Source organism: Lissotriton helveticus, chromosome 3_1, assembly GCF_964261635.1.
Source record: "Lissotriton helveticus chromosome 3_1, aLisHel1.1, whole genome shotgun sequence".
Lineage (NCBI taxonomy): Eukaryota > Metazoa > Chordata > Amphibia > Caudata > Salamandridae > Lissotriton > Lissotriton helveticus.
Window position 1 is genome coordinate 1,049,118,760 of NC_136061.1, and position 24,011 is coordinate 1,049,142,770.

Here is a 24,011-nt window from a genome sequence, read left to right on the forward strand (position 1 = left end):
TCCCAGAGTGACAGTCTGAGTTCTGTCAGTTAGGAAGTCAGTCACCCACTTCACGGCCAGCCCTTGAACACCTATATCTTGGAGTCTACCTAGTAGATTCTGGTGAGAAATGGTATTGAATGCAGCTGACAGGTCAAGCAGCACTAGGAGTGCTGCTTGACCCTTGTCCAGAGCCATTCTAATATTATCAGTAACCTCGATAAGAGCTGATTCGGTACTATGTTTGGCCCGAAAACCGGACTGTTAGGCGTCTAGATGGTGAGAGGTGGACAGGTGTTTGTTGATATGTTTTTCAATTAGCTTGGTCTGCAGGGGTAGTAATGATATAGGTCGGTAGTTAGATAGTTCAGTAGTAGAGATCTTGTTTTTTTTTCGTATGGGCACTACTTGTGCGTTTTTCCATACTGGGGGAAGACTGCCAGAACTCAGAGAGCTATTAAGGATAGAGCAGATAGGATTGGCGAGCTGGTCAGCAAATGTGGCTGAAATGTTGGCAGGGAAGATGTCCAAAGGGGAGCCGGATTTAATTGTCGCGAGGAGGGATATGACTTCTGTAGGACTGAGAGGGGGGAAGGAGTGTAATTGTGAGCGGCTGTTGGGATGGTCAGTGGGGCCAATTGTGATAGGGGAGGAGAGAGTATTGGCAGAAATGATATTCTGATATATGGCATCAATTTTTTGAGTGAGATAAGATGCAACACTATTTCACAGCAACTGCAACAGAGATTCTGCGGTATCACAGGCTCTTGGGTTGGTGTAGGACTTAACTATTTGGAAAAGAGTCCTGGAGTTGGTTCCAGCTTGCTCCAATTGATGTGCAATATGGATTTTGCATGCATTTATAATGTTTTTATGATAGGATGCTAAAGCGGTTTTGTAACTCGATGTATCTTGTTCTCTGTGGGAGAGTCGCCATATCCGTTCTAATTTCTTGCACCAACTCTTTTCAGTGCGTAAGGCAGGGGAATACCAGTCGGAAGGAATGGATTTAGGGGAGTGGGTGAGTGGTTTCAATGGAGCTGCCTCATCAAGGATGTTGGTAATGATGGAATTAAAATGAGATAGTTGGTGTTCTACACCGTAGTTAAGAGTGTCTGTGTCCCAGGACAGAAAAGGAGACAAAGTGGTCGGCCCTGATTTTGTGCCAGGGTCTATAGCATCTGGCTGTGTAGGATGTGGGAGTCGGGGAGGTATTAGGACTTATCAGATGAAAGTTAATCAGGGAGTGGTCAGACCAAATCAGAGGGAGTGTTTCCCCACATGAGATGTTCTGGGAGTTGGAAAGGATGAGATCTAAGGTGTGGCCAGCTAAATGGGTGGGTTCATTATTAATTTTAAGGAGACCTGAAGAGGCCAGGAAAGCATGGTTATGAAAAAGAATGGACTGGAATATAGCCCCAAGTGATCGCTTGTGGCTGAGATGAATTCAAACACTACATTCATCTCGTAGTGTAATGCAAAACATGAAATTGATTGAAAACTTTCATCCATTACCTTGCGGTTTGTTGTATAAAAATAAGCTAGAAACTTGATGGCTTTAAACTCCTACTTTCACTGAATGCCAAGTCATTTGGATTCACCCTGACACCAACTTCACCATCAAGGAAAACAGCTTCCAGAAAGTGACTTCAGAACTGCTTTCCATCCGTTGGACTCTTGCATCTGGATGCTCCATGGCCTCCCAGACTCCACATTGGCACCACTTAAGGCATCCTATACATCGTAGCATGTCTCATCGGGGGCCTGAAGAAATATGATCACATCAACACCATCATGGTGGAACTCCATTGGCTCCCCTTGTCGGCCCGCACCATCTTCAAAACCAGCTCCATGATTTACAAAGCCACCATTACCAGAAACATAGCCTATCTGTCAGAGAAGCTCACCATCTCTGGTGATGCTCAGCGCACCCGCAGCCAGGATACTATCAGACGCAGACTAAAAAGTGTAAAAAACTAAAACTAAAACTATGCTGCAGGCCTTTTCCAACTATGAACCCAGGATCTGGAACAAAAACTCTGCATCACTTAGGGCGCTAGCAAAGCTACTCCAATTTAGAAGAGATAAAGACCCACCTCTTTCAAGACCCCTACATAACAATGCATTATTCATCCACAACACAGCTACCTCCCCTGACACTCGGCTATCTTTGGGCTTGATTTGCACTCTAAAAATACCATATACATACAGAAAAACTACCAAAAAGCAGAGCAATTCAGTGAGCATCACAAACATATCTACCATAAGTCTAATCTAAGATTTTGATTTTTAGTGCTTGTATTATTATTTTTGGTTTTAACATGTCACCAAATTATAGGTACCCCAGTTGTGTTTCAAATTACTGTTTATGCATTTTTATGTATTTATACATTTAAAAACAACATAGTCACAAACCTCAGCAATATAATGCTCTCCTTACCTTATTGCCATCAGCAAAGTACGCCTGCGAAGAAAAAAGAAAAGTGGTTACGTGTGAAAGTGAAATAGAAATATCCCCTAAAAGGTTCACTCTTCCTCGATGCCCTCCTTGTTGAACAATACTGAAGAACAAAACCACTTACAAGTTTCAGATTTATGGTCACCTGATCTAATTGTTTTTAAAAAGTATGGTATATTATAGTATTTCAAGGTATTGCCACCAGACACAGCATGGATAGGCAGATGAGCCTAGGTAGGCTCTCACTTGAATATAAGTTCTAGGAAGTCCACATCCTTCTATGTACCCTATCCGGACCGGCAGAAATGAGTTCTCCCACTCCGAACTTGATTCCACAGGAAGAAAACAGAACTATGCAATATCTGGTGTTTAGTGGCCCTGATAGTTAGGATGGTTCTCTGTAGCATCTGAAACACTTTCCTGATGTGTGCTAAATGGATCTCTGAGCTGGAACACAGCAAGGTTATCAACATAAGTGGTCAGTGAACTCATGCGGACCAGCCACAACTAGTGTGAGTTAGTTCTGCATCAAACTCTAACACCAAATAAAATTAGGCCCAAAAAGGGTCAAGCGCATGATTTTCCAAGCACAACATATAATATCCGGTATCTTATACTTTTTGCAAATCTTACCTTTGCTGTTTGCGATTGCTTCGATATCTGTAATCTCCTGTGTTGGAGGATGTTCCTCCAATACAAATCTCTTGTTAGATACCGCAAGCTCACCCTAGCATCAGGCTCCACGTTGTGCTAAATAGGGTTTTTTGCGCGAGTGCAGCTGATGGCCTCATTAATGTGCAACTCTTCAGAATTTTGGGTTGCCTAAATCTTAGTAGATCTAGGCCAAACTGTGCCTAGACTCACCAGCTTGTCATGTCTGTGTGAACAGACGACTGAACTGCTGCAGCACCACCTACGCTGCGCTGATGGGAAACAGGAATAGAAGTGGTCTTTCACTGAGTCATACTGAATATATGACGTTACAACACATGCAATTACAATGCATGCTTTTACAACGCAGACTTTACATCGCAACTACCATTACAGTGCATGATTTTACAACGCATGCCATTACAATGCCATTTTTTAAAGCTACCATTACAACGCATTCCATTACAACGTACACCATTACAACGCATACCATTACAACGCATAATACTTTTAGGGGAAACAGTAGGGCAAGTGTTGGATAGTGTAGTGGTAAAAAATACTATTCCCACTCCAGTGAGTTCAACAGTAGGGTAAGTGTTGGATAGTGTAGAGGTAAAAAATTACTATTCCCATGTACGCCAAAACCCATACCCACACTAATACTAAATAAATCTCCATTACTTACCTTATAATGCATTGTAATGACATGCGTTGTAATGGTATGCGTTGTAATAGTATGCGTTGTAATAGTATGCGTTGTAATGGTATGTGTTGTAATGGCATGCGTTTTAGTGACATGCATTGTAATGGCATGCATTGTAATGGCATGCGATGTAAAGGCATTGCCGTTGTAATAGTTGCTTTGTAAAGATAGGTCGTTGTAATGACTGCTTTGTAATGGATATTTCCCGTCATACTTCTGACTTCAATGCGGGATGACAAATTGGGAATCAAATTTATCTTCCTCAGCTGCCATTTTTGCTAACTCACTTAAATTTTCGCTTACACCAGATTATTAAACTATACTTACTTCAGCCACAAAGACATTTAGTAAGATGTCTGAGACTGGTTGTGGACTTTTTACTTTCTAGAAAAATCATATTACGTTATGCTTCCCTCAATACTCCGATTCTTAATATCGTTTAAGTATATCAGCTATTAAGGAATGAAATGTACCTCCCACTACTGCAGTCTTACACATATTCGGAGAAGTGTAGGATGCAAAAAATTATTATGCAAATAACGAGGTCTTCATAAACTTACTACAAATGCATCTGTATGTTCATCTGGTTCAATTTCCACATCATCTTGCACTTGCTCAATGGTCAACTCTTCCAGAGGCTGGGGCTGAAAATAAAAAAAAGGTTATTATATGGCACAAAATAAAAGCAAAAAAGGCTGACATACACATTTCATTGGCAATACTTAAGGGATAATGGAATGCTATTACACTTTTGGGGTCAAACCAAGATAGAAGAACGTCAATTCTAGGTTTCTAAAAAATAAAATGACAACATGTTGTTACTTATTATCATAAGCAGATTAAAAGTAAAGAATGTATGCAATTGAAACACACCAATAACTGTGAGGAACCTTGAAAGTACAACATGTGAAACATCTTGTATGCTAATGAAATAAATGTTGCTATATCAATACAACAGTGGGATAGATACTCCCACTCTTTAAATGTATGGAGGATGCTGTTCTAGAGGGAACTACAAATGTGCCACTGAGATATAACTGCAATGTCTCCTATAAAATAATACATCCCTTGTATAGACTGTCAAGTCATACATGGAGAAATAGGTGGGGCAATTGTTAATGCATTAAAGGGGCACTCTTTTGAAGAGAAGAAAAACGTTTACCTTTATTCAGTCCTGCATCACTACAAATCACCAACAATAGACACCCTAGAATGTTGCTTTGTTTGATAATGTCTCCTTGGGATTTGAGGTTTACGAAATACCCTGCACCGATTATATTAATCTGGTTTAACTATTTTTTGCATCAAATTTGCCTTTATTTCATTTGGACATTGTTAGTGAACTGTAAATTCCAAATACTGTCATTAAAAAAACTGCCATTTTTCAATTCAACATTAAGGAATGAGTCCATATGAGGTTAATTATAAGTAGTAAAAGCTAACATACAGAATATGGTTATGTTTTTTTTTTTAAAACATCTAGGATCTAACTGAAAATGTTTCATTTTTTTCTGGAAAAAACATGGATTTTAAAACGAAGATTCATAAGAGAGGTATCTCACTCCTGAATTATGGTGTAACGCAAACCCAGAAACAATTGAAATTTGATTGCCTTTCTGAGGCGCACAAGCTAGAGAGAAGCACAATGATTCAAGCTACTCAATGTGTATCAGAAGTTCAGTCTGCCCTACTTGCTTTAAATTAACAAACTATTGATTATTATTCTCCTCCTAAGTAGAAAGCATGTGAACCCAAACAGTAGAACAAGTTGTCACATCCCAATTGCACGGCTATATTTTATCAAAAACATTAAATTCTTAGAGGATACTCAAATATATATTACCCGTTATATTTAAATATCTTTAAGCTAATAATTATGCTCAACCTAGCCATGAGTGACAGTTGGTTTACTTGTTATTATAATGGTTTTAATGTCTATAGGAGAGCAGTTCTGTACTTAGATTTCACTGAGAACTCTTTTTTTTAACTTTTTTTATTGAATAGAGCAATAGGTAAACTAAAGGTACAAAACATGTTACACTTTAGATTTCAATAACAACACATTTCCAATAGATTTCTTAAATGACAAACAAGAGATAAAAAAGATAAAACGATGTACAAAGATGAAAAGGGAGGTTCAATGAGATGGAAGAAACAGCCTGCTACATCATTAAAATTTCCAAGACATGTGCAAAATATGCAATTTTTATAAAGTGCATCTGCAAGATCGTGCAAAACTGCAATAAAGTGCTGGTGCAAAGAGCAAAGTGCAAAAAGTACAAAAAAGTACCATCTTGAAAAGTGCATAGTGCAAGCTGATGTAAGAAGAAAGTGCTAATGAGTGCAGATGTCCTAGAATATTAAAAAAAATCATCTACTCTCTATTTTCTTCACAAATCATCCTCCCTTCATTTCTTCTAGATTATCAAAATATTTCCAGTTCTTCTCAAATCTCCCAATAGCTCCCACTCTGCCAGCATAAGCCTTTTCAAAAAAACATGTTCTCCTCATTTTATTAAACCAGTTTATATGTGATGGGATCTCGCTGGACTTCCAATTTTGAAGTATTAAGGAACGAGCAACTGCACAAGATATAAATATAAATACTTCTTCTGCTGCTGGTAAAAAAGATTTCCCAATAGCATGTTCGATATCGGCAAATATTCCCTTCCAGAAAGTTTCTAACTGCCGGCAAGTAAAAAAAATATGATTCCATCCACCCTGGCTACTAGCCATACATCTGAAGCATTTATTCTCAACTTCAGGATACATCTTTTCCAAAGCCTCCAGTGTATAATACGCTAACCAGCGAGATAGAAAAGACATCCTTTTATAGTTGGCGGCACGTAAAGATCTATTCCCCAACTGACAAATGACCTCCCAATCCTTTGTGGAAAAGTTGCATTGTGTAGAGATATTTATTTTCTCAAGATGTCTGTCTACTAATACATTTTGATTTGAACAATGAAGCATCTTGAACCAATATCCGATACCTTTGGTCTTTCCACCATAAAGAGCTGTTAGTATAGCATTAGGAGCATTAGGCAGGCCACTTGTCAAATTTCTAATAAAATAAAAAATCTGCATATATTCAAAAAAGGTCAGGCGCAATGGAGCATTAGTTCTAGCAACTACCTCCTGCCAACTAATTACCCTGTTTTGGACTATCACATGTCTCATCTCGTGGAGCCCACAAAGTTCCCAGGTTTTAATATGATTCAAACTTAATGGGAGGCCTATTTGAGTACATTCAAATAAACTTAATTAATGAGAGCCATCAGTACCATATTTTTTGAAAAGGAGTGACATTCTTGAGGCATATTCTCTTAACGTCTTATATCTTGACCTCTTTGGGAGCTTTGCGATTTTTAAAAAAACTGGAATTTGGGAACCTGCCTCTTGTAACATTCTTATAAGAAAAAAATGATCTCTTGTCTGATTATTCCTCAATAATCCTGCCAATATATCAAAAAATGCAGCTTCATAATAGGTCCTTAAATGGGGTAGGGCCAAACCTCCTTGTTCAGCTGGAAGTTGTAATACTGGAAGTTTGACTCTCGAAGCTTTATTGCCCCATATAAAACCTCTCAGCATTGTTTCGAGTTCTTTAAAAAAAGTTACATTAATTTTGATGGGAACGTTATTGAACAGAAATATGAGCAATGGCAGCACCGACATCTTAATCAATGATACCCTACCTATAACTGATAATGGGAGGAGGAGCCATTGATCTAAAAGGTTCAGAATTTTGTTCTTCATTCTAATGTAGTTCATAGAATACAGCATATCGTATTCGGTGGTCACAAATATGCCCAGGTATCTAATCGGGTCGCTCCTTGCAGCTTGGGCCTGGAGATCGATAGGGAGAAAATGAAGATCAGTGTTTAATGCAAGGACCTCAGTTTTTTTAGTATTTACTTTATAACCCCCTGTCTTTTAGTAGTTATTAAACTCTCTCATTAGGTTTTCAATATTTTCTTTTTTAGGAATTAAATATAAAATAATATCATCGGCAGTCAACTTTAATTTGTACATACCGAAGATAGGGGGTAGAATAGCCACGTTGTCCCTAATCTTTACTACAAGAGGCTCGATAAAAAAAGTAAAGAGCAACGGGGACAATGGGCAGCCCTGCCTTGTACCCCTATTTACCATGATTTTACCAGCCTGTTTTGCATTAATTATTACTTGGGCTGATGCTCCCTCATAGATGTTATGAAGCATCTTAATAATTGAGGCTGGAAAACCAAATTGACCGAGAGAGTAGAATAGTGCTGCCCAATTCACCAAGTCGAACGCTTTTTCAGCGTCCATCATTAATATACAGGCTGGGGTCAAATTTGTATTAAAATAGTCCAATGCCTGAATTAAAAATTCGGTGTTTGCTGCCATATAACGTCCTGCTATAAACCCAGACTCGTCTTGGTGGATGACCTCCTGGGCAGTGAAGACAAATCTTTCGGCCCATTTTTTCATAAGGATTTTATAATCAGCGTTTAATAGGCTAATTGGCCTGTATGAATTAACATCATATTGATTTTTATCTTTTTTGATAAAACATATAATTGTAGATTCCTTAAACTCAGCAGGGACGTGCCCACCTAACCTAACATAATTATATAGCTTTTTCAAGGGTGATGCTAATTCTTTAAAAAAAACCTTGTAAAACTCAATTGGGAATCCGTCCTGGCCGGACGCCTTTCCCCCTGAGGTCGCCTTTATACAATCTTGTATTTCTGGGGTATTTATTTCAAGACTGATTTGGTTGACCCGGTTTTCAGAGATTTTGGGGATTTCTAGATTTGCAAAATAGTCCTGGATCATTACTTCCTCTACCTGATATTCTGTAGAGTAGATTTTTTCAAAATGTTCCAAGAAAATCCTAGCGATCTTGTCTCTATCCTCCTCCTCCAACCCACTCTGAGGATTATGAATTTTTACTATCAGTGATGACTCCTGCCTTTTTATTGTAGAGTTAGCTAGTAATTTTCCCACCAACTGGCTGTCTTCATAGACCTTTTGTTGGAAGGCTTTTGAACTATTAATCTCTTCCGCAGTAAAAAAATCCCGAAGAAGAGTTTTAGCCTGCTCTAGTTTGCTCGAATGGTGTTGGAGCTGCAAGGTATATTCCCTCTCTACGTCTGACTGAAGCTTGGCTATTTTTAACTTTCTTTCGTTTGCCTTAGCGCTAGTATATGCGATAATCTGGGCGCGTGCTGTTGCTTTAAATCCGCCCCAGACAGAGAAGGGTTCAGCTGTGTTGTTGTTTGTTTCAAAGAATTGTATAATCCATTCTCTGAATTCTGATACCCATTCCTGGTTTTGTAGCAGGGTGCGATCCAGCTGCCACCTGGGACGCACCTCATCCACTCCAAGTACTAGTTCTAATTCGATTCTGGCGTGGTCCAAAAACGGATTGCATCCAATCACCGTTCTTGAGATCTGGAGAGATCTAGATATTAAAAAGAAATCTATTCTGGATGCAATCCGAAACCGGTGGGAATAACATGTAAAAGATTCATCTTCAGGATTTCTATAACGCCATGGATCCCTCAATTGATACTCATGTAAGAGTGCTTCAAAGAAACATTTTGTTTTAGGCTTTAGCGGTTTCTTTTTCTTATTAGAAGTATCTCTTGACAAATCTTGAATGTAATTAAAATCACCTCCTAGAATTATCTGTCCCGGGACTCCCCTTAAAGATTCATAAATTTCTAACAACCCGGAAATATCATCTAGGATGGGGCTATAGTAATTCACAAAATGTATAGTTTTATCTTGCAATTTTGCCACCACCCATATCCACCTGCCCTTGGCATCTCTATGAACCTGAAGGAATTCCCAGGGTAGATCCCTTGAGAAATATATAGCAACCCCTCTCTGGGCCACCCCTGTTGATGAAAAAATACATTGAAGAAGTATCTAGGAATAAACAACTTGGGACTATTAGACTTCAAATGAGTCTCCTGAAAAAAGACCACCTGGGGTCTAATAGATATTATCCATTTCACCAGCGCCCCATACTTCTGTTTGTTTAACATACCATTTGCGTTAATTGACAGGATGTTACAGGTATTACGTTTCATCTAAAAAAAATCTTATCACTGTTGAGTACCTATTTATAGAACTAAAAAAAGTGAAATACCCATTGCTCATATTCATTTTTGCTGCATTTACCCACCCCCTCCCCCACCCTTCCCAGGAATGTGGAAACTCCCCTCCCTGCCACGCTAGCCACATTCCTCCCACTTCTTCTGGTCTGGGTGTCCTTTTGTTACACCCTAAGTGACCCGTAGATCTGGTTCCGCCCCATACTACTATTGTGCTACTATTCATACTAGTAAAATGAAAAAAAACACTAAGTAAAAGAGCAAGAGAAGACAACTTAGGAAAAGAAGAATATTGCCAAGCCTAGGTTAGATTTTCCCCATTTCAGGCCCTAGCTCCTGAAGAGATCTCCTTAAGAAGAGATTGCGCCTCTTCTACGTCCGTAAACATGTAGAATTTTCCTTTGACCAGGACCTTCAATTTTGACTGTTGCCCAATCGAGGCTTGAGCGCCATTTGCTTTAAATAAGTGTAGAATTTTCACAAATTCTTTTCTTCCCTTTGCAGCTACTGCAGTCATATCTGAAAAGATTCTGCATTTTACAGTTTCTGACACTGGAAACTGGCGTTGTTGGAAAGCTCTGGAATGAATCTTCTCCTTGATCCTGTAGTCAGCAAAGTTCAAGAGAATAGTTCTTGGAAATAGTGAGTTTGGGAAGCGCTGGGCCGGGACCCGATGAGCTCTTGTTATTGTCAGGTCTCCCTCAAATTCAGGTAGAACTGTGTGGTGAATAAAAGAATTGGCCCACTGAATAGTATCGGAGCCCTCTATTCCTTCCGGAACCCCCACAATCCTTAGGTTTGACCTTCTGGAGTGATTTTCGAGCTCCTCTAGCTTGATTTCAAGAAAGTTTTTCTTCTTAGCTGCCTCCTTTGCTTCCCCGGAAACCAAGTTCATTTGGTCTTCGAGTGTAGAGATCCTAGCCTCTGCCTCCTGAAGTCTCTTCGGGATCACCAACATTGATTCCTCGAATTTATCCATTCTAGAATGAAGGGCGGCTATCTCCACTTGCTGGTTATGTTTAATTTCTCGGATCTCATCAAGAATTAAATTCAGCATTTCGCGGATGTCTAGCTGGTATCTCACCTCTGATCTTTCTTCTGGTCCCGGTAAATTGTCTTTTCCTGCCAAAAGTTTTGTAATAGAACCCGAATTGCTCTCATTGGAGCACAGCTGCTCCTCCTGCACCTGAGGACAAAGGAGTGAAGGAGTTCTGTAGGGATATTCAAGCCCTTCAGCTTGAACTCAAGCTCTCAAGCCCCACGCATCGTCTAGGCCATCTTCTGGACCCAGTTTTTGCTAACTGGGGAGGGGTTGAGGTCACTACAGTTGAGCCAATCCCCTGGACAGACCACTTTCTAGTGGTATTCTCCATAGTTAGCATTAAAGCCACAAAACATAGTCAGGCACCCCTGAATTATCTAAGGAGAAAGTGGGCAAAATTCTCCGTGGAGGATTTTAATGAAGCATTAACTAGGGAAGGCCAGCCAGGAGGCGAGGACATAGAATTGGCGGTTCTTAACTTGAATAGGCGCATTACAGCGGCGCTAGATCAGAGCGCTCCGCTCTGCCGAACATCTGCGTGCGGCCGCAAGGAGAGATCAGCTCCATGGTTTAGTGGAGAGCTGCGGCGGACCAAAGCGGAATGTAAGCGAGCTGAAAGAGCGTGGAGAGTAGCATATGACTCTCAGGCCAGGGAACTGTTTTTAGAAAAAAGAAGGCTCCATCATAGGCAGATTAAAATGTCGAAGGCGGCCTTCTATGCAGGGCATATTTTAGGGGCAAAAAATTCGGCTAAAGAACTCTTCTGCATTTACAAGTCTCTGACTACTATAGACTCGCCTGCGGACCCAGAGAGTTATTCGACGGAACGATGCGATCGCATTGCCAAATACTTTTCGACTAAAGGCGAGAAAATTTACTCGACTTTCTCTAACCCTCCGCCCACAGGGGTTGAGTCTGAGGTAATATCGGAGGGCTCGGAGATTCCGGGGATCCTCCAAAGTTTTAGTACTCCCCCTCCAGAAGAGCTAGTCAGGGTGTGTCTCTCAATAAAATCTGGCTCCCCTTTGGACCCGGTGTCCCCTAAACGGCTGGGGGACAGCTTGGAAGTCCTGGAGCCATATATAAGGCATGTCCTCGAGACCTCCTTTAAGTCTGGCATGCTACCTAAGGGGTGGAAACAGGCAGTGGTGCTCCCTCTCCGGAAGAAATCCCATATCAGTTTCGAGGTGCTAGAAAATCTGAGGCCCATCTCACTCCTGCCTTATCTGTCCAAAGTGGCAGAGAAGGTGGTTAACACCCAAATTATGGAACATGTGGATGAGGCGGGATTGCTCAATGCGACGCAGTTCGGCTTTAGACCACGCCACTCTACGGAGTCCGCCCTTCTCATGGCCACAGAACATCTGAGACAGGGTGTAGATGAAGGGCAAACTATGGCCTTGATCCTGCTAGACCTCAGCGAGGCGTTCGACACTGTAGCACATTCCATCTTGCTACAGTGTCTGAACAGAGGTGGCATCGCTGGCACTGCGCTGAGGTGGATCCAGGCATTCCTAACGGGAAGAAGCTTCCGAGTGAGGCAGGGCGACTACTACTCTAAAGGTGTATCACTGGGCAAAGAAGTGCCCCAGGGCTCGGCTCTGAGCCCGACCCTTTTTAATTTGTATGTAGCGCCTGTTGCCTCTATTGTGGAGAATCATGGTCTCCAAATGGTATCTTATGCAGATGATACGCAACTGGTCATCTCCCTGTCGCATGCGCCCTGTCTTGCTGCGGATGGCTTCCGATCGTGCATGAAAGATCTTGCCGATTGAATGGCCAGGAATTGCTTAAAACTCAACGGTAGCAAGACGGAGGTGCTGGTGGTGGGGAGAGCCCAGTCTGCTTGGTTGTCGGCATGGTGGCCGCCCTGTTTGGGATCAATTCCCACCCCTTGTCAGGAGGCAAAAAATCTAGGAGTCTGGTTCGACGCGGGCCTCACTTTTGGGCCCCAGATCAACCGTGTGGTAGGCGTGTGTTTTGGGGTCTTGAAGAGGCTGAGGAAAGTTCTTGACTTACTGCCGATGGAGGCCCGTAAAACCCTAGTACATGCTCTGGTGACCGCAAGGCTGGACTATGCGAACCTGCTGTACTTGGGGGCACCGGGGAAAGCTGTGGGGCGACTTCAAGTGCTGCAAAATGCGGCAGCACGCTTGATCCTCAGGCTGCCCAAAAGGGCGCCCTCGAAGGTGGCCCTGCGGAAGCTACATTGGCTCCCTGTGAAGAGCAGAGTCGAGTACAAGGCTCTTTGCACCTGTCATCGAATTCTGAATGACAGGGCACCTCGACCACTGCAGAAATTGATTGAAGCCTACGAACCTGCCCGAGCGCTCAGATCTGCGGGTGGGGGACTGCTGAGGATCCCCATGGTGAAGAAAGCTCGTATGGGAGGTAGATCTTTTAGGTATTTGGCGACAAAGTACTGGAACAAACTCCCAGTAGACCTTCGCTTGGAACCAGCAGAAACGAGGTTTCGTGCTAAACTAAAAACCTTCCTCTTTGCCAGATAATAGTCTGCCTGGTAGCTTTTCCCTGTTTCTCTGCCCCTCCCACTGTCAGCGTGGGGACACGCCGGTGTGCGTAACTCAGCGCTCTATAAATGCCCCTATTATTATTATTATTATTATTATTATTATTATCACCCTCTGCATTTGGGGCTCCCAATACCCCGCCTTGTATATCTGGAAATGAGGAGCAGACTTGCGTACAACCCCCCCCGCCCAACACCTCTTCTGTAGAGTTTCCAAGAGATTGCGAAGCACGTAGAGGAAGAGGTTCAGGTGTCCCATCGCGACAGAGTGACTTAGACGGTCTCGTTGGGCCAGGGTTGTTGGGTTGTGCAATATTGGCTGGTGAGGTGGGTAAGGCAGGTGAGGCTGGTAAGGCGGCAAGAGCTGAGGTTGTGGGGGATTGTACAGAGAGAGTCTTAGGAGTGTTTTTTTTTGCAAAGAGTGGGTACTCTTAACTCTTTTCCTCCTTTACCATCTTTATTTTTGACCTCTCCTGCTTGAGGTGGTGTTTCTTGGACCGATACAGAGGGACCGGCTGGTAACTCTGCTTCTAGCTCTGGTTCTGACTCTGGTTCTGGTTCTGGTTCGGACTGTGTTGTTAAGTTATAATTATCTTGACAATCCGTTGCGGGCTTCTTTGTCTCCTTGACTGGCAATGAGATAGGAGGAATAGGTAGATCATCATCTGAGGACTCGGGCAGCGTATCCCCCGCTGAGCTCTCTCCCCCGGTTTTACCCTTATATTTGTCTTTTCCTTGGCCGCTTTGCGAGAAGTCTTTCTTGCTAGGGCTAAGCGAGTTCTTGCTTTCTGACGAGCAGCCATCTCGACTTTATTGGACTTTATAACCTCCTCTCCCTCCCTTTGAGGTTTGCCCATTCTAGCGTGCAGAATTGTAAAAGTTCAACCACCTTAAAAGTTTCTTTCTGTCACTCCCCAAAGAGAAAAAAGAAAGAAGAAAAGTTTTGTTTTTTTTCTTTTTGAAACCAGACGTTACTCATGGTGGTGTACGCGGTGTTAGTCCAAAACTTCTTATCTTGCCACAAGAACGGGGATTTTCCAGGGGGCTTCCAGATCGAACCCCAAAAACCTCCACCTAAACCCTGGCTCCAGCCTCCAGCCTTCAGCCTTCAGCCTTTGCAAGAAAAAAAAAGTTCAAGCGGCAGCTGCAGCTGCAGTTACAGCATCCAATTCAAGACTCAGGGGCAGTGCAAAATCCAATAAGCAGTAGTACCACAGTCCCGAAGAAACCACTGGAAACCCCTTTGATCAGTAACTCCAAAAGTGAAACTCTATGCCCCCAGCTCCGAGCTCGGGGCGTGAAGCGTGAAGCCAGGAAGATGCAGCGTCTGCAGCGAGCTGAGGCATCGGGAGCCGAGCACCAAACGTCGAGCCACGTAAGCAGACAAACAAACCGTGGCCTCCCGGCAGCTCACAAGGACCACACACACCCCTCGGTCTCACACTCCTTCCGTGGACGCAGCTGCATCACCCCCTGCTGAAGTCCGTGAAGGGAAAGACGGCCGTGAAGCAAGAACAGGAGCAGATCCAGCCGTGGCGTTTTCGGTCAGCGTTTTGCCATTCCAGGGGGCGGGATCACAGACCACGGGTCATGGGAGGCTACACGGAGGCGTGGAACTCCATAGCCATCCCCCGAGCCAATGATTTCACTGAGAACTCATGTAGCATGATAAGCAAAGCTTGTCATTCTAATAAAATAATATTTCTGTCCACATCGTGCAATATGCTCTTCCAGATTTTCAGTGTCTGCCCTTTCAAGGTCTTGTGCATTAAGATAGGGAAATGCAAAATGAACTATTGATAGACAGAATGCAGAACAATGCCATACATTCACCCCAGTACAGAGATCTGGGCCTAAATCCAACGTTTCTTTGCTCACCATGCCATTCCAGTTTGGAACCAGCCATATGCAAATCAGTCTTGACCCTGCACCCAATGGGAACAGTCCAGCCCGAACTGCCAGGCCCGGTCCTCCCTGGACTGGAAACAAGCATCCTAGGACCGGTTTCAGGGTTTCACCCCTCTTCAGCCAGGATAGCTTGATTCCAGTGGTATGGAGAGCACGGGACTCACGTCTGAGCATACCCGTCCAACTCGGGGTGACAAATGCAAAAAGAACTATTGATGGACAGAATGCAGAACAATTTCATACATTCACCCCAGTACAGAGATCTGGGCCTAAATCCAATGTTTTTTTCCTCACCATTTCATTCCAGTTTGGACCCAGCCATATGCAAATCAGTCTTGACCCGGCACCCAATGGGAACAGTCCAGCCCGAACTGCCAGGCCAGGTACTCCCTGGACTGGAAACAAGCATCCTAGGACCGGTTTCAGGGAAGACATGGCTTGGCAGTTTGGGCTGGACTGTTCCCATGAGGCACAGGGTCAGACTGATTTGCATATGGCCATGTCTGAACTGGGGTGGTGGAGTGAGCTAAAGAATGATGATGGATTAAACCCAGATCAGTTGACTGGGGGTGAGTGTTTGATTTGCTTAAGCGCTCCGTCCATCATCCCCTTTAGTATCGCTTTGTTCGCCCTAAATTGGCAGGGTATGCCCAGACGTGGGTCCCTTGCTCACTTTGCCACTGGATTCAAGCTAGCCTGGCTGATGACAGCTGATTAGCCAGAAACCGGTCCCAGGATGCTTGTTTCGGGTCCAGGCAAGACATGGCTTGGCAGTTCGGGCTGGACTGTTCCCATGAGGCACAGGGTCAGACTGATTTGCAAATGGTCATGTCTGAACTGGGGTGGTGGAGTGAGCTAAAGAATGATGATGGATTAAACCCAGATCAGTTGACTTGGGGTGTTTTTGATTTGCTTAAGCGCTCCGTCCATCATCCCCTTTGGTATTGTATTAAGATATGCAAAGCAATCATTTTGATCCAATCTCAAATTTTTTTTCCTGGTGAAGAAATGAGCGTTGGCTGGAGGATGCATTGGGGAGAGGATGTGGTCTAACTGCTAGGGCGGTCAACTTCAAATTTGGGGAAACTGGTTCGAGTCGCGTTAACCATAAATAAATACAGTAGTGAAAACATCCTCGGTTTCCTCCCCGGAGACCAAGCTACAGCCATGTTTGTGGAAATGTGCCTGGACTATGAAAACTGACTACAGCTAGGAGCCTCAAATCTCTCCTAAATCACAATGAGCATCAGACCGAGCGGTTAATTTACTTCTACACTTAAAATCCTGGCCCAAATCACCCCAACACTTGTGAAGGCTCCCAATGTCTTGCTTGATTGCTCTAAATACATTGTGAATAACAGATGGGACACTGAAAAGACTAGAGTCAACATTCCAAGTCAGCAATCTAAGGAACTCCTGAACAAACCTACATAAAATGAGACCTAGACTGTCTCTTACACACCACTTAAGCATGAGCAAACCTTCCAGCAGTGACCAAACCAAACCATGTCAGGACATCATGCACCTCAGCGCACTCTCCCCACATAGGTCATGGGACATCCACACACCTCTGCAACCATGCCGGTATGCCTGCCATTACTCTGGTAAGCAAAGAGGACCATGATGGCATGCTTTCCAAATGGGAGTTAACATACCAAACATAGCAAGCTGTCATGCATTTGTAATGGAAGGAATTCTGAAAACAATAAAATAGTGTTCAAAACTGTTAATTTAGGGGCACCAGTGGAAATCAATCATGAACAGACAGGCTTTTGTTGTGCTAACACGTGAAAATAAGCCATTTGCTAATTGTCTAAGGGCGAATCTGCAAACGTCTGCATGACCCTTAAACCCCTTAGCTATAGAACAGCGAGATTTAAAAAAGCATTCTACTGCATTCCACAATGTTCTTTTTTTTGCACGACATGAATTTCTCTATAGTGGTACAAAGGCGCACACAGATAAACTAAACACCATAACTTGACATTACTCAGACTATTTATGAAAAACATACAATCTACCTTTTCTTCCATTTCATAGTCCACTCCGAATATAGGGCTTGCTGAATATACTCTGTGAAGTGAATTTATTTCTTTGATAGCCTCTTGAAGTTTTTCCACTGGATCTATTTTAAAACCAAGTACATAGCCACCGCTCTGAAAAACAAAAACGTCTTTATTGGAGTTATAAGAGACATAAGTATTCTCCAAGTAACACACACTAGCCAACCGGTTTAGTTTTCTATCTCTATGCATTAACTTCTAACAATATGCTAGGAGATTAAAAATACATCTGTGATGTTTTGTGTCCTCACACAAGCGGTTTTGCTTCTGTTAAAGACATTGCAATGTATTGAGGAAAAAACATCCATATGCACGTTTCAGCAACAACTAAAAACCAACCTGACATTTTTTACTCTTTTTTTATATTTAGTCTAATGGTGCTTGCAATCATTTGTAACAACTTATTGCAGCCTACACAGAGGTTATGGGAAACATTCTTGATTAGTGCACACTCACACCTTAATAGTTTTCATGTCACTGAGAAGTTCAAAGGTCACTTTTAGAGTTAGCCACAGTAGTCAGAATATTATTTAAGAAAGGGCAAGTGTTGGGGGGCGTGGCTAGCAGCCGACGATGGCGGCCGCAGCTTAGAGGGGCTCCCGTGACGAGGCGGCTTCCCGCTACTATCCGACCTATTTATCCTGATTGTGACGGTGTCCGACGGCGTGGACCGGACCCAGAGTCCTTGCGGCACCCGCCGGAGAAATCTCGAGGCAGCGACGACCTTGGCACTGCCCAAAATCGTGCGGCTAAGATCGGAGTGGGGAGGGGCCTGCCGACCTCCTGGGAGCAGCGGAGTTGCGGGCTGAGTGGATCCGGACGGAAATGAACTCTTGGCGGCCAAGATAGACCGGAAGTGCCGGTCTCTGGAACACACGGCCGGAACGGCCCCGAAACATCCTCCGGCGGCCCGGAGAAGCGGGCGGGTTCCGGCGACATCCAGCGACAGTAGACACGAATGTGAGGCCCCTTCCTGAGGCGGCGCGGACGGCACCGGGGATTCGAGACTCGGAACCGCCATATTGGGCGCTGGAGGCGCATCGCACCCCGAGCTCCCGCTGAGACAGCCTGCTCTCTGGGGCAGCGACATTGTGACCCGCTATCCTTGCAGCGCTGCATAGGCGGGAGTAGGCGGACGGACAAGTGCCTATCCTTGGCTGCGGGGGCGGTGAGTTGAAGCCCCCCCCCCGGGGACAACACTGTATAAAATAATTACAAGGGGCAGTGCCGGCACACCTACCAAAGGGACACCATGCCACAGCGGTACGCGGAGATGCGGCCCAGCACCTGCCGTGACGCCCAGTTACCAACCTCCTCTGCTAAGGGACGCTCTGCAGGCATATAGACTCAGCGGGCCACATAAGCGCTGACACCAGTAGGTGGGATACCACGTCTTGCATCTAGTGTGCAGTAGGCGACCTGCCGGACCTCGTGTCTCTAGTGGGCTGGGGCCCTGCACCTAAAGGCCTGTGGGGGACACGACTCACATGCACTGAATAATCAACTGCGCAGCAACCTCACAGACAGACGCAGAAGGACGAAGGATAACCCTCCTGGGCCCGAACACTGTCCCCCAACACCGGGCGGTAACGCCTATAAGAACATAATCATGTCCAACAGAGGCCCAAAACATAACACTACCCAGGCCAAGCTGGACAAGTTTGCGTATGAGAGGCAAACTCCTCCGCCAGAGCAACGCAAAAACGCCCGGAAGGCGACAGAGACTGAGGGGACGAAAAAGGCCACGCTCAAGGATGTCCTGACAGCACTGGCTCAAGTGCAAGCGACGGTGGGAGCTACGGCCACAGAGGTCACCTTGATACGGGCGGACCTCCAGAAAATGAACGAAAGGGTCAAACAAGTTGAAGTTGTCACTAAATCCTTGGTCGAAGATGTCTCTGCATTACAAACGGCGATGGAGCGACTACAAACTGACAAGAAACTACTCAGAGAAAAGTTGGACGACCAAGAAGGACGCTCCCGGCGCAACAACGTACGAATTTTAGGGGTGCCTGAATCGGAAGACACGGGAGCAATGGACATCTATGTGGAAGATATCATCAAAACCAGACTCCAGCCCAAGGGCCTTTCGAACTTCTTTTCGGTGGAACGGGCCCACAGAGTGCCAGGGGGCAAACCAAAGACAGGAGGACCACCTAGGCCAATCTTAGCAAGGCTGTTCAACTTCAGGGACCGCGACACCATTCTGCAGGCCGCAAGAGTAGCACCGGCCATCCAAATTCAGAACTCGAGAATAGCCTTCTTCCCGGACTACACGGCAGAGGTCGCCAGAAGGCGGAAGACGTTTCTGGAGGTAAAAAAGACTTTGAGGGAGAAGGAACTGCCGTACTCGATGATCTACCCGGCACGGCTGAGAGTGGTAGCGGACAAGAAGGTGTGGTTTTTCGACTCCCCGGACGCCGCTCGGGACTGGCTGGAAGGATGGCACACCGTAGGCCGACAGTGGAGAACGCACAGATCTAATCAGGAACGTGGAGGGGACAGCAGAACTGGTTCGCAGACATCTGGCCGGGGAGGAGCGGAGGGCTCTCCGCCCCGTGGATTTGCAGGGGCGGGCGGAGATGAATGACACCCCCCCCCACACTGGACTCTATGGTCGAGACGATCGCTGACCGTTTCTACACAGTTTAACAGCTGCATATGGACACTGGCATGGACACCCCGGAAGCACGCAGGGATGCCGCCTGCTCGGGGAGACACTCTCCCCCCTACAAGCAAGTACTTTGGTTATGGGATGGGTTAAGCACTCTGCTCAGTTGGGGAGGCGGGCAGTTGAAGGTCCGTTAGGCAGGGTAGCAGGGGGGGGGGGTTGTGGGAAGGGTTACACTGTTATAGTTAGGAATATGTATGTATGGTCGATGACACAAACTAGGCTTCCACATGAGTCGATACAAGGTGGGCAGGGAGGAAGTTGGTTGATCGCCCCCGCGGGGACCCTCCACATTTTGTTACACTGCTGCACAGCTGACACACATGCCAGCCGCTATATTGGGAACCCCATAGTACCTAATGGCTAACGTCCCGGTTCCTGAAAGGGGTGAAATAGACATAGTAACACAGTGCCCCCCCCTTACGCCTACTGACTTGGAACGTGAGAGGTCTGGGAGACAAGGTCAAACGAGGTCTGGTGCTAACTGCACTCAAGAGGCAGAAACCCACCATAGCACTACTGCAGGAGACACACCTCACAGGGGGAGCCACCAAGGCTTTGGATAGGCGAGGCTATAAAATGGCTGTCCACTCTGAGTTCACGTCCGGCTCCAGGGGGACCGGTATCCTGATACAGAAAAACTCACGGTTTATCCCTCTGCAGACCAAAACCGATGACCAAGGCTGCTTTGCGGCACTGCAGGGACAATGGGAGGGAAAGCTGTTCACCCTGGTTTCAGTGTACATCCCGCCCGCACTACACTCGGTCCACCTCCCGAAACTGGGAGACTTTATGCTGGCTCTCCCGGAGGGGGAAATCATCCTTGGGGGGGACTTTAATGCTGTTCTAGACCCACAACTCGACAGATTTCCCACACCGGCCCCCACGGGAGGGGTCCCCCACCTCCAACGGTTCCTAACAGCCATGGGATTGACCGATGTTTGGAGACACGTTTACCAGGTACGAAGCAATATACGTTTCACTCCGCAGTACATGGCAGTCTATCTAGAATCGACCACTTCCTGACTCTGGGGGATGGCCTCTGGTATGTAGACACGATTGCTATTCACCCCAGGGGGATCTCAGACCACTCCCCACTCACTCTAACGCTTTTCTCCCTGGAGCGAACACGCAAACGCATATACCCCATACACGCAACTTACCTCAAGATCCCCCAGGTACGCAAGGCCCTCAAGAAAGTGACAACACAGTATTTTAACGAAAATGTCCACTCAGTGCGCTCCTCCGAGACACTATGGGAGGCTTATAAAACGGTCCTGAGAGGGCAAGCCATAAACGCCATCACAAAAGGGAACAGACTCAGGAACTAGCCAATTTGGAATTGGCTTTGCAAGACCTGACAACAGCACACGAACAACACCCCACTCCATCCACCCGACACGCACTTGCTCTTCAACAACAACTGTACAACGATCACTTGCGTATCCAAGTGAAAGGGCGCCTAACTGACACTTACAATAGGATCTACGAGGTGGGAGACAAGGCTGGGAGAATGCTGGCGTGGCTTGATAAAAAGGAGGGGAATCATAGGGGAATCCAACGTTTACGAGATGAACACGGGGACCTACAGACGAACCCGGGACGTATTGCCGATCTGCTCGCAAACCACTATGAACAGGTGTACACCCCTGAACGTGAGATCACACCCGAGATGGCCAGAGAAGTCCTAGCACCGATCGAGGTCCAGACACTGTCCCCAGAAGTGTCGAATGAGTTGGAAGCGGACATCACCGCTGATGAAATCCAGCTGGCTATTCGGGCCTTGAACCCAGGTAAAGCAATGGGTCCTAATGGCATTCCGATTGAATGGTATCAAACAGTGCCTGAGACCCTCGGTACACACCTGCTGGAGATGTTTGAGGAATGTCTGGAAAGGGGAACACTCCCGCCAGACCAGAGAGCGGCGACTATAGTGCCCATACCTAAGCCAGGCAAACCACCTGAGGAATGTTCCTCTTATCGCCCCATTTCATTGCTTAATGCAGAGGCCAAAATTCTGGCCAAACTCCTTGCAATGAGAATCCTGCCTCACTTATCGTCAATCATACACCCAGACCAGTCCAGATTTATGCCACACAGAAACACAGCGTTAAACCTGCGCAGATTGCACGGAGTACTGGCCAGGGCGGACTCGATCGCCACGCAGGCAGTGATCTTAGCCCTTGATGCCAAGATGGCATTCGATCTAGTGGAATGGGCATATCTATTTGAGGCTCTGTCGCACCTGGGATTCGGACCCCGCTTTATTGCCTGGGTCAAACTGTTATACGCTGACCCGGTAGCCCAGGTGGTAGCGAACGGACATATCTCGCGAGTGTTCCCATTGGGGAGGGGCACGAGGCAGGGATGCCCTCTATCGCCCTTATTGTTCGCGATTTCCTTGGAACCCCTTGCTACTCTTATAAGGACCTCGCCCCTACTTAAGGGCATATGCTGGGGGGATGGTTGGGAAGATAGGCTGTCTCTGTATGCAGATGACATGCTGATCTATTTAACAAACCCGGAAAGCGGAATACCGGCCCTACTGCACCTCTGTGATACGCACGGCAGGATATCCGGGTACACGTTGAATTGGAGTAAATCGGAGCTGTATGTTCTGACGGGGCAGGTCCCGACCCTCGACGCGGGGTGTCCTCTAAGGTTAGCGGGTTCGTCATTTAAATACTTGGGCATCCAGGTTACAAGAGACTCCACGGAATTTATTGACAAAAATCTGAAGCCCCATTTAGACAGACTCAAACAAAATATTACCTACTGGTCAGAACTCCCGCTAACACTCCTGGGAAGGGCGGCACTTTACAAAATGATGGCACTGCCTCGTTTTTTATATGTCCTTGAAAATACACCTTATCCGGTAGCCCCTTGGTTTTTTCAAAAAGTTGCAGCTTTGATCTCTAACCTCATGTGGGGGAACCTCCCGGCGCGCATTGCGCAATCCAAATTGCACAGAGGGTGGTACGACGGTGGTATCGCCTTACCCAACTTAAAACTGTACTATTGGGCGGCACACCTTAAACCCATCAATCAGTGGATACACGTCTCACAGGCCGAGCCAGCGTTTCAGGCAGACAGGGCGCAGTTGGGCACTAACAGCCTACTGGGCCCACTATACGATAAACGCTAAATTCGCGCCTTCCTTGGGCCCACCAGGCTCACGGTGCACCTTTGGCATACGGCGACGGCTGCCCTGGGTTGGAAGGGGAAGATCACCAAAATGACCCCGCTGTGGGACTCTCGAATATTAGGCAACCTGAGAAATAGTAAGGGGTTCTCGCACTGGGACACCATAGGAATATCCACGGTGGGTGACCTCTGGGAAAGGAACGGGGTGATTCCCTTCGATCGCCTGAAAGAACTATATGACCTTAACGAGAGAGAGCTCTATAGGTACATCCAGATACGACACGCACTGCTCACGGCACTGCCCCCAGACACGGTCTTGCCCGAATCCTCCCCACTGGAAGACCGCCTCCTCACTGATTTTATGATTGAACGCGCAACATCGCTAACGTACCGCAAATTACTCAACAACTTACCGGATCCAACACAGTCATTAAAAACCAAATGGGAGGGGGACACTAGTGAAATGGATGAGCATGAGTGGAACGAGGCACTCGGGTCTCCTAAGGAAGTGGGCATCTCTGCACGTTTAAGGCTCGTACAATTGAAAATACTACACAGGGAGTATTACACTAGGACTATGCTACATCGCATCAACAGGGTACAACATCCTTATTGCCTTCGTGGGTGCGGGAGGAGGGCACATTTTTCCACACCATATGGGACTGCCCCCGGATTCAGGAATACTGGAGACAAATACTACGAACAATCTCACAAACACTAGAACAGTCGCTGTTACCTGAACCGAAACGATG

At 45.7% G+C, this 24,011-nt stretch overlaps 1 protein-coding gene across 1 annotated transcript in view; it reads right to left on the bottom strand.

The window, feature by feature from the left end:
- The window catches only part of BBS5 (Bardet-Biedl syndrome 5), a 135,377-nt gene that overhangs the window by 18,954 nt on the left and 92,412 nt on the right, over positions 1-24,011 (bottom strand). Inside the window, exons 9-11 of the mRNA XM_078681613.1 lie at positions 17,403-17,537; positions 4,352-4,435; positions 2,420-2,443 (exon numbers count right to left, since the gene is read on the bottom strand). Coding sequence (XP_078537739.1) covers positions 2,420-2,443; positions 4,352-4,435; positions 17,403-17,537 — 243 coding nt within the window. The remainder of the gene's footprint in view (positions 1-2,419; positions 2,444-4,351; positions 4,436-17,402; positions 17,538-24,011) is intronic.